At 31.3% G+C, this 14,000-nt stretch overlaps 2 protein-coding genes across 2 annotated transcripts in view; one reads left to right on the top strand and one right to left on the bottom strand.

Moving 5' to 3' along the window:
- Positions 1-1,879: 1,879 nt before the first annotated feature.
- On the top strand, positions 1,880-2,391 carry LOC140919796 (uncharacterized). Its single transcript, XM_073366442.1, has 2 exons — positions 1,880-2,091; positions 2,178-2,391. The coding sequence occupies exons 1-2, from the start codon at positions 1,880-1,882 to the stop codon at positions 2,389-2,391; spliced, it is 426 nt and encodes a 141-aa protein (XP_073222543.1).
- Positions 2,392-6,549: 4,158 nt separating this feature from the next.
- LOC101511861 (histone-lysine N-methyltransferase EZA1-like) overlaps positions 6,550-14,000 on the bottom strand; it is a 14,833-nt gene continuing 7,382 nt past the window's right edge. The window contains exons 9-17 of the mRNA XM_004514990.4: positions 13,415-13,770; positions 12,128-12,257; positions 11,764-11,984; positions 10,744-10,875; positions 9,881-9,968; positions 9,750-9,797; positions 9,418-9,546; positions 9,055-9,132; positions 6,550-8,770 (exon numbers count right to left, since the gene is read on the bottom strand). Of these exons, the coding sequence (XP_004515047.1) occupies positions 8,546-8,770; positions 9,055-9,132; positions 9,418-9,546; positions 9,750-9,797; positions 9,881-9,968; positions 10,744-10,875; positions 11,764-11,984; positions 12,128-12,257; positions 13,415-13,770 (1,407 nt within the window). The 3' untranslated portion in view covers positions 6,550-8,545. The remainder of the gene's footprint in view (positions 8,771-9,054; positions 9,133-9,417; positions 9,547-9,749; positions 9,798-9,880; positions 9,969-10,743; positions 10,876-11,763; positions 11,985-12,127; positions 12,258-13,414; positions 13,771-14,000) is intronic.

A 14,000-nucleotide genomic window follows, 5' to 3' on the forward strand; every position in this document is an offset into this window, starting at 1 on the left:
CAGACATCCATTTCCTATCCATATTATACGACCTATATAAATGCAGTTACAAAAATAATAAGCTTTCAAAACATATCAACAAGTTTCAAAAAGAAACCAATATCAACATATCTAATAACAATTTCAAAACAGAAAAGATTTCAAAACAGAACATATCAACAAATTTCAAAAAAAATAATATATAACAATTTATTAGTTTTCAATTATTAAAAAACTAAAGATTTTTTGACAAAAACAAAGTAAAAAATACTTGAGACAACGTAGATGGCTGCACAGTACGTAGAGGATATGAGGGTTCCCAGAGTAGAGGTGATGAGGGTTCGTAAATTTGTTTTAAATTTGATTTTATTTAATTAAAAGTAAATGATATTTATTTGAAAGCGCGTGTCTTTTACAGCGCTTGTGCAAAAAGTGTTGTAATAGGTAGTTAAATTGATTGAAAGCGCATGTCTTTTACAGCGCTTGTCAATAAGCGCTGTAATAGGTGTAAGATATATGCCTCTGTGATTTTGATGTAACTCCCAAACATACAATGTATATGCATTATCTGATTAATCTAATAGTTTGAGTTGAGATACATTTCAGGAAAGAATCAAACACTACACTTGGACAAAACCAGAACAAAACTTGGATCTCAAGCAATCAAGCAAAAATGAATCAGTTTATCATTTATCAGAGACATACTGCATATTCGATTGGCACATCGATTGTAACTAAATATCTGAGTTACAGGGAGAAATCAGTCGATTGGAAAATCGATTTGATTAAATGTCTAAGTTACAGGAAGAAATCAGTCGATTGGCAAATCGATTTGGTTGAGTATCTGAGTTACAGGGAGACATTAGCCCATTGCCAAATCGATTATGTTAGAAAAAGAGAATCGACTGAGTAATCGATTGTTTGATCTTACATTTTGAACAAAACAATTATAAATCGATTACTCAATCGACTCTGAGAAGAACTGAGCGTCAAAGTTCTGATTTATGCATTAAAAACATCGATTAGCAAATCGATTAGTTCATCTATTTCAAGAATTTCAAGAAAAACAAGAGAAGCGAAATCGATTGGGAAATCGATTGAGCTAGTAATACACATTAATAAAATCGATTCGGAAATCGATTTGTCTGAAGTTTTTCTGAAACTATATAAACTGAATCAATCACAATTTTCATAACAATTACAGAATACATAGAAAGAACTGAACTTTTCAAATAATACACTTTGAGAGAAATTGTTATAACTCACAAACTTTATTGGCAAATATTAAGTGTGAGAATTGATTGTGATTGAATCAAGAGTTTTTAGTCTTTTTGCAAGAATTATCTTTGTAAAAGAAAGTGTGTGGAAATCCAGTATTGTGAAACTGGTGATCATCTTTTAGAGTGTGTGATCATCTAAAAGAGATCTCAATCTGATCTTGCTAGAGCTTCGCGAATAGTTCTTAAGCATAGATTGGTTTTTGTAGAAGATTGATGTTGAGTTGGATGTATAGGCAGTGAGGTGCTGGAAAGTCTGTAAACATACTCAAATCATTTCTAATAAAGGCTGGAATAGGTAATTGATTCCAGGACTGGACGTAGACTATCAAACTGATAGTCGAACCAGTATAAAAATCCAGGGTGCACACTTTTCTATCTCTATACTCTTTATTTTGATAATGCATGTGTTCTTGAATCTTAGTTTTGAATAAATTTTTGAATCTTTTACTGTTAAATTGGAATTAATATTAAACAAGTTGGTTTTGATATTAAGTTCATCACTTAGGAAAGAATTAGATAATCTAGTTGAAAATATTGTATAAAACTTCCTAAGGATAGAGGTCATTACACCAACAATTGGTATCAGAGCCTGATCTTTTAGACTAGTTCTCAAAAAGAAAATGTCCTCTATTGAATTCTTGGGCGAAGGTGCCTCTTTAGCTAGACCCCCTGCCTTTAATGGGTCTGCTTACATGTATTGGAAAGAAAGAATGTTTATCTTTCTAGAGGCAAGTGGGCTTGACATATTAGATGCAGTAGAAAATGGTCCTTATGTGCCTAAACTTGCTGGCACTGATGGATCATCATTTATCAAGAAACCAAGAGTTGATTGGTCTGATGATGATAAGAAAAAGTTGGCTATAATGCAAAATCCAAAAATATAATAACTTCTGCTTTGAGTGCTGATGAGTTTTCCAGGGTATCAAATTGCACAACTGCCAAAGAAATGTGGGATACACTCCAAGAAACTCATGAAGGCACAACTGATGTCAAGAGGGCCATAAAAAATACTCTGATGCATGAATATGAACTCTTCAATATGAAGAAGGATGAATCAATCAATGACTTGCAGACAAGGTTCACACATGTCATTAACAATCTGAATGCTCTAGGAAAAGTAATTGACAATTAGAAACAAATAAACAAAGTAATGAAGAAGCAAACTTGTGTCTAATGGCCTCTAATCCCTCAGACAGCGATGTAAGTACTACCTCTAATCCCTCTTATGAAGAATTGCATGATGCTTTCAATGAATTGCATGATGAACATATTAAGGTAGTCAAACAATTGATTTGCACTAAGAAAATGTTAGAAAAACAGTGCATGATGTATGAAGAAATTAAAAAAAGATCATAAGTTTCTTGAAGACATGAATGAACTGTTGAAAAAGGAAGCACATGATAAACTCACTAGCTTTACTGAACTTGAAAGAAAGGTTGAATCACTAAAATTTGATTTAGCAAAATTTACAAATGGTAGAAACAACCTAAACAAGTTGGTTTTGATATTAAGTTCATCACTTAGGAAAGAATTAGATAATCTAGTTGAAAATATTGTGTAAAACTTCCTTAGGATAGAGGTCATTACACCAACAATAGGTAGTTAAATTATTTGAAAGCGCATGTCTTTTACAGCGCTTGTGAAAAAAGCGCTGTAATAGGTAGTTAAATTTATTGAAAGCGCATGTCGTTTACAGCGCTTGTGAAAAAAGCGCTGTAAAATAATACGTGAAGGCGCTTCGTTTTACAGCGCTTGTTAGAAAAGCGCTGTAAAAGCCTTATAACATTATGCGCAAATGCTATATGACCCTACAACAGCGTTTTTTTCACAGCTCTTGTCAAAAAAGCGTTGTGATAGGCTCCGTTATTTTTAAAATATATTTACAACAGCGCTTGTATTTAGTAAGCGTTGTAAAAGGAGCGCTATTAAATGACATTTTTGGCGTAGTGTTATGAAAAAAAATCATCCTTTTTTTATTTTTCATAAATTAAAAATGCTATTATTCTCATTTTATACTTAATCATTATATTTATATTTTATCTATACAAAATAATATATTCACAATACGATAATTACAAATACAAATATATATACATCGTATGCTTGAATTTTAGATTTAAACACTATTAATGTAGCCTCATATGCAGTTAGGTGAATCATACTCCACTAGTATCAATAGGCGGCATGGGACACTACGCTTAGGAATCAACAACATAAGAAAAATTTATAAGAAAAAAATACTTTTCTTTCTTATCCAATCACTATAAACAGTAGTTACATTAGTTTTTCGGATTTTAATTCAGACTTTCTCTGTAAGTCTCTTTTAAATTCAGAAACATAGATCACTTTCATTCACTTCAAAATATTGTTTCTAATACAATATATAAAAACATAAAAGAGAAAAATAGTAGGACAGCATGGTGGTCTGTCACCTAACCACGATTACAAAGTCTTAAACCACTCCAACAAGTATGGGTCACCATACTTCATGCAGAGGTAACTTGGACAGCAAAATAAAACTAAAGATAAAACAAAAGATTACAAAATATTGTTGGTGAACATCTCAAATCTCATGCTTTAACACTTCTCCTTGAGATTTTTTATGAACACTCCAAGCAACCTTCTAAACCTTTCAAACTTGACTCTTGGAAGAGATTTGGTCAATATATCAGAAACTTGAGAATCCGAACAACAATGAGCGAGCTTTATCTCTTGACTTTTTATAGCCTCGCGTAAAGCATGAAACTTCACTTGAATATGTTTGGTCTTTCCATGTTGAACTAGATTTTCAGCAATAGCAATTGCTGATTTGCTATCACAATAAATCAAGGTTGCTTCCAACTATTGTATTCCCAAATCAAGTAGGATTTTCCTCAACCAAATAGCTTGGTTTGTTGCTCCAGCCGCTGCTACATACTCGGCTTCAGCGATGGATTGAGCTACAATTTCTTGCTTCCTTGAGTTCCATGAGAACATGCCAGAGCCTAAGGAAAAAGCATAACCTATAGTACTCTTCATGTCATCAATATTTCCAGCCCAATCACTATCAACATAGCCTATCAAACTTCCATTTTCACTTGGTTTGTGCCATATTTCAAATTGTGTAGTGCCCTTAACATATCTAAGGACCCTTTTTGCTGCAGCAAAATGTGTCTTGGTAGGACTCTACATAAATCTTGAGAGTAGACTTGTTGCATACATAAGGTCAGGTCTAGATGAAGTAAGATAAAGTAGACTTCCAATCAAGCTTCTATAAAGAGAAGCATCAAATTTTTCAGTCTCATCTTCCTTTGACAACTTCAAATTTGACACCAAAGGAGTGGGGACAGATTTTCAACTTTCTATTCTAAACTTCTTTAAAATCTCACGAGCATACTTCTCTTGATTCAGAAAAATTTCATCCTCAGATTGATACACTTCCAAGCCTAGAAAGTAGTTCATTTCTCCTAAACTAGACATCTCAAACTGGTTTTTCATGTCCTCCACAAGTTTTGTATTTCTTGTTGATTATTGCTTGTTACTAGCAAGTCATCAACGTACAAAGAGACAATTAAAGAACCACCTTCCAACAACCTTCTTACATAAAGAGTTGTATAATTTTCACTCCTCCTGAAGCCTTGATTGTGAAAATGGATATCAATTTTGTTGTACCAAGCTCTAGGGGCTTGTTTTAGCCCATACAAAGCTTTATGAAGCTTATACACCATTTCTTCTCTTCCTTTCACTAAAAAACCATCAGGTTGAGCAACATAAATCTCTTCATCAAGACTTCCATTCAAGAATGCTTATTTGAGTTCTAAATGCCAAATTTTCCACTTCATTTTGTGCAACCAATGCTACAAGAATTCGAATTGTGTCCATTCTTGCTACCGGTGGAAACATTTCTGTGTAATCAATTCTGGATTGTTGAACATAGCCTTTGACCATAATTCTGGCCTTGTATTTTTTGATAGATCCATCAGGGTTCATCTTTATCCTATAGACCCATTTAACTCCAATGACATGCTTGTCTTTAGGCTCGTCAACTAGCTGCCATGTCTTGTTCTTTTCAATGGTGGCCATCTCCTCTTTCATAGCTTGGTTCCACTCCTCAACTTTACTAGCATCTTCAAAATTAGTAGGTTCAAGGACAACACTGTTACATCTTTGATAAATCTCTGAAAGAGGTCGGGTACCTCTTACAGTGAAGTCATCATCAACTTCTTCATCTTGATCTTCCATTGTGCTCTCAAAAGAAGGCAAAGTTGAATGCCTACTAACTTGAGAGGTCTCCCAATTCCAATATGCATCTTCATCCACTATAACATCTCTATTAATGGAAATTTTTTCTGAATCAATTCTATAGACTTTATAGCCCTTAGATTTTGAGCTATAGCTTATTAAAATTCCTCATTCAGCCTTTTCATCCAATTTGGTTCTTTTGACTTCTGGTATATGAGTGTAGCACAATGAACCAAACACCCTTAGATGCTTTATAAAAGGTTTGATGCCTCAACAAGCCTCAATAGGTGTCATCCCCTCTACAGCCCTTGTAGGAAGTCGATTTTGGAGATACACATCAGTGTTTACTGCCTCTGCCCAAAAAGACTTTGGCAATTTCTTCTCAAATATCATGCATCTAGCCATTTCAAGGACAGATCTATTCTTTCTCTCAGAAACTCCATTTTGTTGGGGTGAGTAGTTGACTGTAAGTTGGCGCTCGACACCAAACTCATCACAAAATTTATTAAATTCTGTAAAAATAAACTCCTTCCCATTGTCAATTATGAGTTTCTTCAAAAAATAGCCACTTTGAGTTTCAACTAAGCCTTTAAATTTCTTAAAAACAGAAAAAACTTCAGGTTTCTGTTTAAGAAAATAAACCCAAGTCATTCTTGTAAAATCATCAATAAAAAGAATGAAATACTTGCTACCATGGAGTGAAGTAGTATTAATAGGTCCACAAACATATGAGTGAACCAATTCAAGTTTTTTATTTGCTCTCCATGTAGCTGAACATGGAAAAGGCAATCTATGTTGCTTACCAAGTTGACAATCTTCACACACTTCTGAGCATATTTGAATACTAGGCAAGTCTTTGACCAACTTTTTCTTTTGAGCAAATTGAATGGATTTCAAATTATAGTGGCCAAACCTCTTATGCCAAAGCTTAGAATCAAGTTCAGCCTTACTCAATTTAGATTCATGTTCAGAAACTAAATTCCAGTTAATAGGAAAACTTTGTTTTTCATATCTATTTCAAATAATTCATGATTATTAACATCAGTAATCACACAACTTCCTTCTTTAAATAACAAGCAGTAGCCGTTTTGCATCATTTGACCCACACTCAACAGGTTTTGATCAAGTTCAAGCACTAAAAGAACATCATAAATATATTTAATATCTGTTGCAGTATAAATTTTCACCGTTCCTTTACCCGTGATGACAACTTTTTCTTCATTTTCGATCTTTACAGATCTTGTAGCAGGTTTGAGCTCCGAAAAAAAGTCTGGTTTGCTAGTCATGTGTTGTGTGCATCCACTATCAAGAAACCAAATGTCTCCATCCTCCAAACTTTTTGTAGTCTTGGCCATGAACAAGAGTTCTTCGCTATCGTCTGTTTCAGTCACATTTACCTTTTGAGAAGTGTGACTTTGTTGATTTTGTTGTTGCTGTTTTAGCCTACAAAACCTCTCAATATGTCCATTTTTGTTGCAATATCTACATTGTATTGGTGGTGGTGTTTTCTTTTGTACCAACAATTACTCTCTTTTTGGCTAGTTCTTTTGCAGATTCCACACTTTGGAAACCTTTCTTTCTTCTTTGTATCTTTTCCATAATGTTGCTCAGCAAATTTCTTTTCATCTTTGACTTGTATGGCTTTTTCTTTGTGTTTAACTTGTAAGGCTGATTTTGGTGCTTCCTCTTGTCGAAGAAGTCTTCTCTGCTCTTGAGCTTGAAGAGCATTTGTAAGCTCTGTTAAGCTTATCTTAGAAAGATCTTTAGACTCTTCAAGTGAAGAAATTTTGGATTCGAACCTTTCGGGTAAAACCACCAAGACTTTTTCTACAATTCTACTATCAAGAAATTCTTCCTCCAACAATCTAATTTGGGTCACAACTTTCATAACTTTGGTCATGAAATCATTTATGATTTCAGCTTCATTCATCTTCAAGGCTTCAAACTCTCTTTTGAGATTAAGAAGCTGCATTTGCTTGGTTCTTTCATTCCCAAAAAACTCTTCTTCCAACTTCTCTCAAACTTGTTTTGCTGTCTCCAAGTGTGAGATTCTCATGAAAACATCATCATTCACAACAGAGTGAAGGATGGTAAGAGCCTTAGCTCTCTTAGCAACTTGCTCATTGTGGTATCTCATTTGAGCAACAGTTGCATTTTCTTGCAAAGGTGGTGGTTCAGTAGCTGTTTCCACCGCCTCCCAAAGATCATATGCTCTCAACTGAGTCCTCATCTTTACAGACCAGATTTCATAATTCTTTCTTGTAAATACAGGAGGTGCTGGTAGTGCAATATTGTTAGAAGCCATCAAGAAAAAAAGGTTGGGTATCAAGAAAACAGGTTTTTTAATTTTCTTCTCTAGTGATTTTTTCTTTTCAAATGGGTATTCTATTTATGTAAAAAAAAAATTGGTATGCTGGATTTTTTGTGGCTTTAAATCATAGGCCCTTCAAGAACAAAGAGGCTCTAGATACCAATTGTAAGTCTCTTTAACATTCAGAAACATAGATCACTTTCATTCACTTCAAAATATTGTTTCTAATACAATATATAAAAACAAAAAAGAGAAAAACAGTAGGACAGCATGGTGGTCTGTCACCTAACCATGATTACAAAGTCTTAAAACACTCCAACAAGTATGGGTCACCATACTTCATATAGAGGTAACTTGGACAGCAAAATAAAACAAAAGATCACAAAATATTGTGGGTGAACATCTCAAATCTCATGCTTTAACATTATCCTTAAAACTTTTTCATTTATTCCTTCTTAACTCATTAACCAATCTAATTGGAAGCCAACAAAAATGATAAGATACAAATTTTCAATGGAAAACAAGGTACTCAAACATCTTGCCATTAGAAATGGTCAAAATCATCCCATTCATTAAATTAAAATTGCCAAAGTTATCATCAAGAACATAAAATAAAATGATAAATATGTCATCAACATCATCATTATATAAACTCCAACACTATATGTTTTTTTTATTGTATTTTGGAGATGATGTTAGTATCAATAATTTAAATCCTCAAGACAAGTATAGTAGTGAATTATATAGTCCATGGTCAACGAGAGTCGCGTTTCTTTGGCTTGCCAAGAGAATCTGTAGATTCTTTTCTCTTGGAAGTATTATTATTATTATTATTATTATTATTGGATGAAAGTTTAAGAAACCATGCAGGTGGTCTATGATTATCCTTAAAGTGGTAATCATAGAAAAGTTCCTCACCAGCTTCAATGCGTTCCTTCGCAAATATCCCTACTCTATAGTCTCCACCAACATGCATAATCTATACAAAACCCAAATCAATATGTCAATTCATCACAATTGTTAAGGAATCATAAAACAAAATAAAGAGTTTCAACCACCTCATTAATTCAATTTTGCTTTTGAAAAAACAAAAAAGATATATATCTTTTGTCAATTCTTGTAACTAAAACCAGACAATAGAGAGTGATTTATAAAAATATGTTAATATGTTAATTCATGTGCCAAAACCTTAAATGACTTATAATATAGGGTAGAGAGGTAATGTGTTTCATATATCTCACGAAAAAGAGTTCTTAGACTAACCCTTGCATAACAGTTGGGTTTTGATGAGTGGTTTGCAAATTTTAACTTGTCTCCTTTGCGATATGCATCAAGAACACACTGAAAACAAAAAACAAATAGTAGATTTAACAAGGTTACATTTTTTTAGTTTAAAAGCTTAATATATCGTACCTTACATTAAATAGATGTGGACGACAATATATAAAAATTAATGAAAGTCGGCAGAAAGATAACAAAACAATCAACATAATATAGCTAACATCATCTCGACATCCTTATTATTGGTGTCGATATGTTTGTATCAATGTCATGTCTAGTATCTGTATTTAATAAAGAAAACTATTTTAAGAGAAAATATTGTAGGTAGTTATATGAGACACTTGCCTGGTCATCCAAGTCAAAAAGGAAAGAGAAGTCTGCACGTTCATATAATTTACTACGTTTCTCTGCTTCTGTATAAGAGATTACTTCACCTGTGTACTCGCCTAGAAAATCATTTTTGTTGGCAGGGTTCTGAAATCAATTAAAAATTAGTGATGACAAACAAACATTTTTTTCACATCATTTTAAAATGAACTAGTGTTTCTAGAATGAAATATAAACAAAAATATTAATGAAAAAATTGATGTATGTGATTTGATTTAGATTAAATATATTAATTTTTTAATTATTATTTTTATTTTTATTTTATTTCGAACAAGATTAAACATCTTAACCTTTAAGAAGGCTCCCCATCCAGCAACATTGGACTTTGCCAAAAGAATCTAACAAAAAAGAATAAAAATATAAGAAGACTTGCATATTTATGAATTAAATATAAATAATTTAAGAGTAAAGGAATTATTACCCTCTGTTTTTTCCTTAGAAGAAGCTTCATATTTTCACATAGACCATCTCCACGATGAGGTGGCTCCCCTAATGAACCATCGCCACAACTATGTATATGTAGGATATGTAATAATACTTATTATAAGATAAAAAGGGAATTATGCATTTTTATGCTCATAGTGCTATAATAAAGCATCTTATAAATGTTGTATGTGATATAGAAACCAAGTAGAAAAGGCAAGAGATATTGGAAATTTCAAATTTATAGTTAGCTTCAACAATAAAAAATAAAAAACAATCAAAATGCTACGTAGGTTTGGAGTCATATCGAAGTTGAAGAATAATCAAATAAAATTGCATATGTATTCATAATCTATGATTTGTATGAAGAAAATGAGTTATTTGGAGAAATGGGTCAACACATTAATTGGCATACTAGATTTCATTAGTTTAGGCCGCACTAACCCAAATATCATATATAGTATATGTTTGGTTTCATATCATATTAGAAAAATCACGGTGAGTCACTGTTATTTTCAGAACTTTACTGTCAAACCAAAGATAGACATACTTGTTAATATGTCCAACAAGATGAATTTAGTAATGAGGGCCGAAATCCAAAACGAAGCAACAAAAAACTTGGTAGGTTGGCAAGTCATTACATCTTAATGCACAAAATGAAGAGACAATATAACAAGAAATTGTAAACTTGTGAAGTAGTAGGAAGAAAACAAACTTGGAAGATGGAGACCACCTATATAACACAAGAACCAAACATTGCTTGACTTTTTCAATCAACAAGTTTCTTATAAAAAAAATGTATAATCTTTGAACGTCTTACTATTAATATTCAAAATTAGTCTCATAGGAAAAGTAAATTACCTAATCCAACAACTTCGACAAACATCAGGGTCACATTCTCGTGCTGCTGCAAAACATGGACATTGACGACTTCTACATTGACTTTTAACACAGTGACATCCTCTAAACCGATTTCTGCATTGCTTGCCACACCTGCATATAGATACAAATAAAATCTTATTTAAAACATTATTGATTGACAAAAATATTATTCTGTTATATATTTCTTCTGCTCTTTTTAACTTATCTTTTTAAGTTTATTTATATCTATCAAAAAATCACAAACTTTGTCATTTAGTTCCACTTATATGTTTTTTAAATTGTAGAATAAAATATATTTTAATGATAAAATCAGAATACAAACATAATTCTGATTAAAACATAAATATCAAAATTCTTGTACTATAATTTTTATTCTAGATAGCACACAAGTATTGTTAGGGTGTAAGAACCAAATTAATGAACAAATGAATCAAATCAAATTAATTAAATTGGTTTGACTTTTTTTTTTTAGTCTAAACCAAACCAAATCAATCAAATTCAATAATTATTTATTCAAGTATTGATTTTACATCATTTAAAATTAATTACTCAAATATGAACCATACCATTATATTTTTATTTTATTTTATTTTACACTATATTAGTATATTTATCTTCAAAAAATATGTTACATTCATGTAATTTTTATAATTATATATTATATTTTTTCATTGTAGCTTATATACTTATTTTAATTGTATAAAAAGTCTATTGTGTTTGAATAAAAGGTGATTTATTTTATATTTTTTAAATAAATTTTCAAAATATCAACCTATTTTTCATTGATTTAGTTTGGTTTGAATTTGATGAATAAAAATTATCAAAATCAAACTAAACCAATTATTTTTTATTAATTCAGATTTATTTTTTCCAAAAACTAAACCAAACCAACTCATCACACTTAAATATTGTTTAAAAAAATATTGAAATACACAACCATGTGCATACAAGATTTATTACTACTAGAAAATGAAGACAATTGAATGAAAATTGACATACCCACAATACTTTTCACAGCAAGATCCTTTAAGAAGACAAGGACATTGTTTCCCACACATTCCTTCACATCCACATGGTGTATAATGCTTATAGGGTTCATCTTTCCCTTCACTAATTCTTCTCCACATTGATGGCAGGCCTGGTGACTTTGTACAATATTTTAATTTCTTACTTTTTCCTTTTCTCCTAAATGACCTTGAATTTGATGGCATCTCATGGTCCTTCAAAAATCACTCTTAATTCAAAAATTATTTTATGATACATGAATAGATGACTATTGCATAAAAATTGATCACAAGACTTATAGAAAAATTCAAGACTATAATTAAAACAACATAGGGAAATTAAAGTTTGTAATACTCACAGTGCCCTTTGTATCAAACTTTCCATTTTCGTCCATGGATCCATAGGGCATTGACCCTTCAGCATACATGTAGCTAGCTATTTCCATGCAAGTCTTGAAGCCAGAAAGTAAGTTCCGAAATATAAGGCAACTGCAAATCATTACAAAAACAATATCTTGAAAAAAAACTCAACAAATGAGAAGATTTAATATGCACAATAAATTAAATCAAATATAAAAACTTAGGATTTGGATTTGAGTGTAACTCAATTCTATAAAACTCACTTGTAAGTTGGGTAATTGGACAATGTTTCTCACTTATAAACACTTGTTCAAAATATATATAATTTAATCTAAAACTTTCATATATAGGATTTGGACATCAGGAGTATGATTCAACTGGTTCAATAGAGAATGACTTGACAAAATTTGGATAGATTTTGGTATCATCTTATATTTTGAGTTAAACCTAACTTAATCTTATAAAATTGACTTGTAAGGTGAAAAATGTCTCTCGTTTATAAATCTTGTTCATTTCATATCTCATTCAATTCAATCTAACATAAATTATCCAAAATGATGTGGACCAACTCTACATAAAGGCTAATGAACTTCAAGAACTAAGAGTTGAATGAACATTGACTAGAGGAAATGCTAGGAAGCTAAAAGAACAATTAGATAAACAAGTTGTTAATTTTCTTAGTCTTAAGACCTATGACAAGATTGATCCACATTATATTAATCTTTTGATTATAGAAATACCTTAAAACTTATTTTTAATTTTTGGGATATAATAGTCGTACCTTAAAATTAGGAATTATGTTAACTTGTGTATGTGCCTAAATATTTGATAGTTTATGCACAATGTCATTAGTTGTATATAATTTAGGCACCCCGTCATTTTGTGTTAGATATATATGTATTTTCATTGTAAGACATGGAAAACTTTTTGAAAAAGGAAAACATCTTGAGTGACATCAAAATGTTTTATAAGGTTCTTCTTTGAACCAAACTTTAATCTTATCAAAAATCTCTTACTCTTGTGGTGATTCTACTTTATTCTTATCATTCTTTATAGAGTATGGAGATTTCTCCCTTTTCCTCATATTTTTTAAGCAAAATATCATATTTGAATTTTAAAAATAAATAAATGTGATTAGAAGAGACCTATTAAAAAAAATTATTCAACCGGATACTCTAGTAGAGATTTGGTTACCACCAGCATGGTTACTAAAAAAAATAATAATACAAGCAATAAATATATACTAGTAAGTGCAAGATGAAAATTAAATAAATAAAGATTAATACCTGTTTCTCCCAAACATTTCTATTCCCTTTAAATATAAATCTTTCTCCAAAGGTTTCCAATTTGAGTTACTATGCATATCATTAAATAGCTTTTCCATTGAGTTGGATAATTGCTTCGTTTCAATTTCATATGGGACTTCCTTTTCTTTTCCCTCACTTTCTGATACATCAACATCTAAATTCAGATCTAAAAGACAATTAACTTCTGCTGTACTAGGTTTTGTCCCATAATTGCATGTTTCTTTCTCCAATATAGCTTTACTTTGATTACCACACTCCTCTGTATTGGAGAGTGTCAATATCTCATCTATATTTTCTTGAGTTGAATTTTTTGAACAAAGATTAGCATCCATTAACTGCAAATATGAATATATAGAATCATTCATCTAAAAGACATTGGAAATCATGCACCATTAAAGTTACTAAATATATTAGTAATTCATAAAAGCAATTTATAGTAGGGGATATTTCCTAACACTAAGAAGTGTAATAAGAATGTGAATCATTTGAATGAATGGAGAAATGTTAAAGGTTGATAAAAAAATTCCAAAGTTGGGAGTTAATTAATGGGCCTTGTAAGATAAAA

Source organism: Cicer arietinum, chromosome 3, assembly GCF_000331145.2.
Source record: "Cicer arietinum cultivar CDC Frontier isolate Library 1 chromosome 3, Cicar.CDCFrontier_v2.0, whole genome shotgun sequence".
NCBI classification, from domain to species: domain Eukaryota; kingdom Viridiplantae; phylum Streptophyta; class Magnoliopsida; order Fabales; family Fabaceae; genus Cicer; species Cicer arietinum.

What these genes read in the sequence shown, in the direction of transcription:
- LOC140919796 (XM_073366442.1), top strand. Translation starts at nt 1,880, where the DNA reads ATGTCCTCTATTGAATTCTTGGGCGAAGGTGCCTCTTTAGCTAGACCC. An exon ending in AAGAAACCAAGAGTTGATTG is followed by an intron (nt 2,092 to 2,177) that starts GTCTGATGATGA and finishes TGAGTTTTCCAG; the next exon opens with GGTATCAAATTGCACAACTG.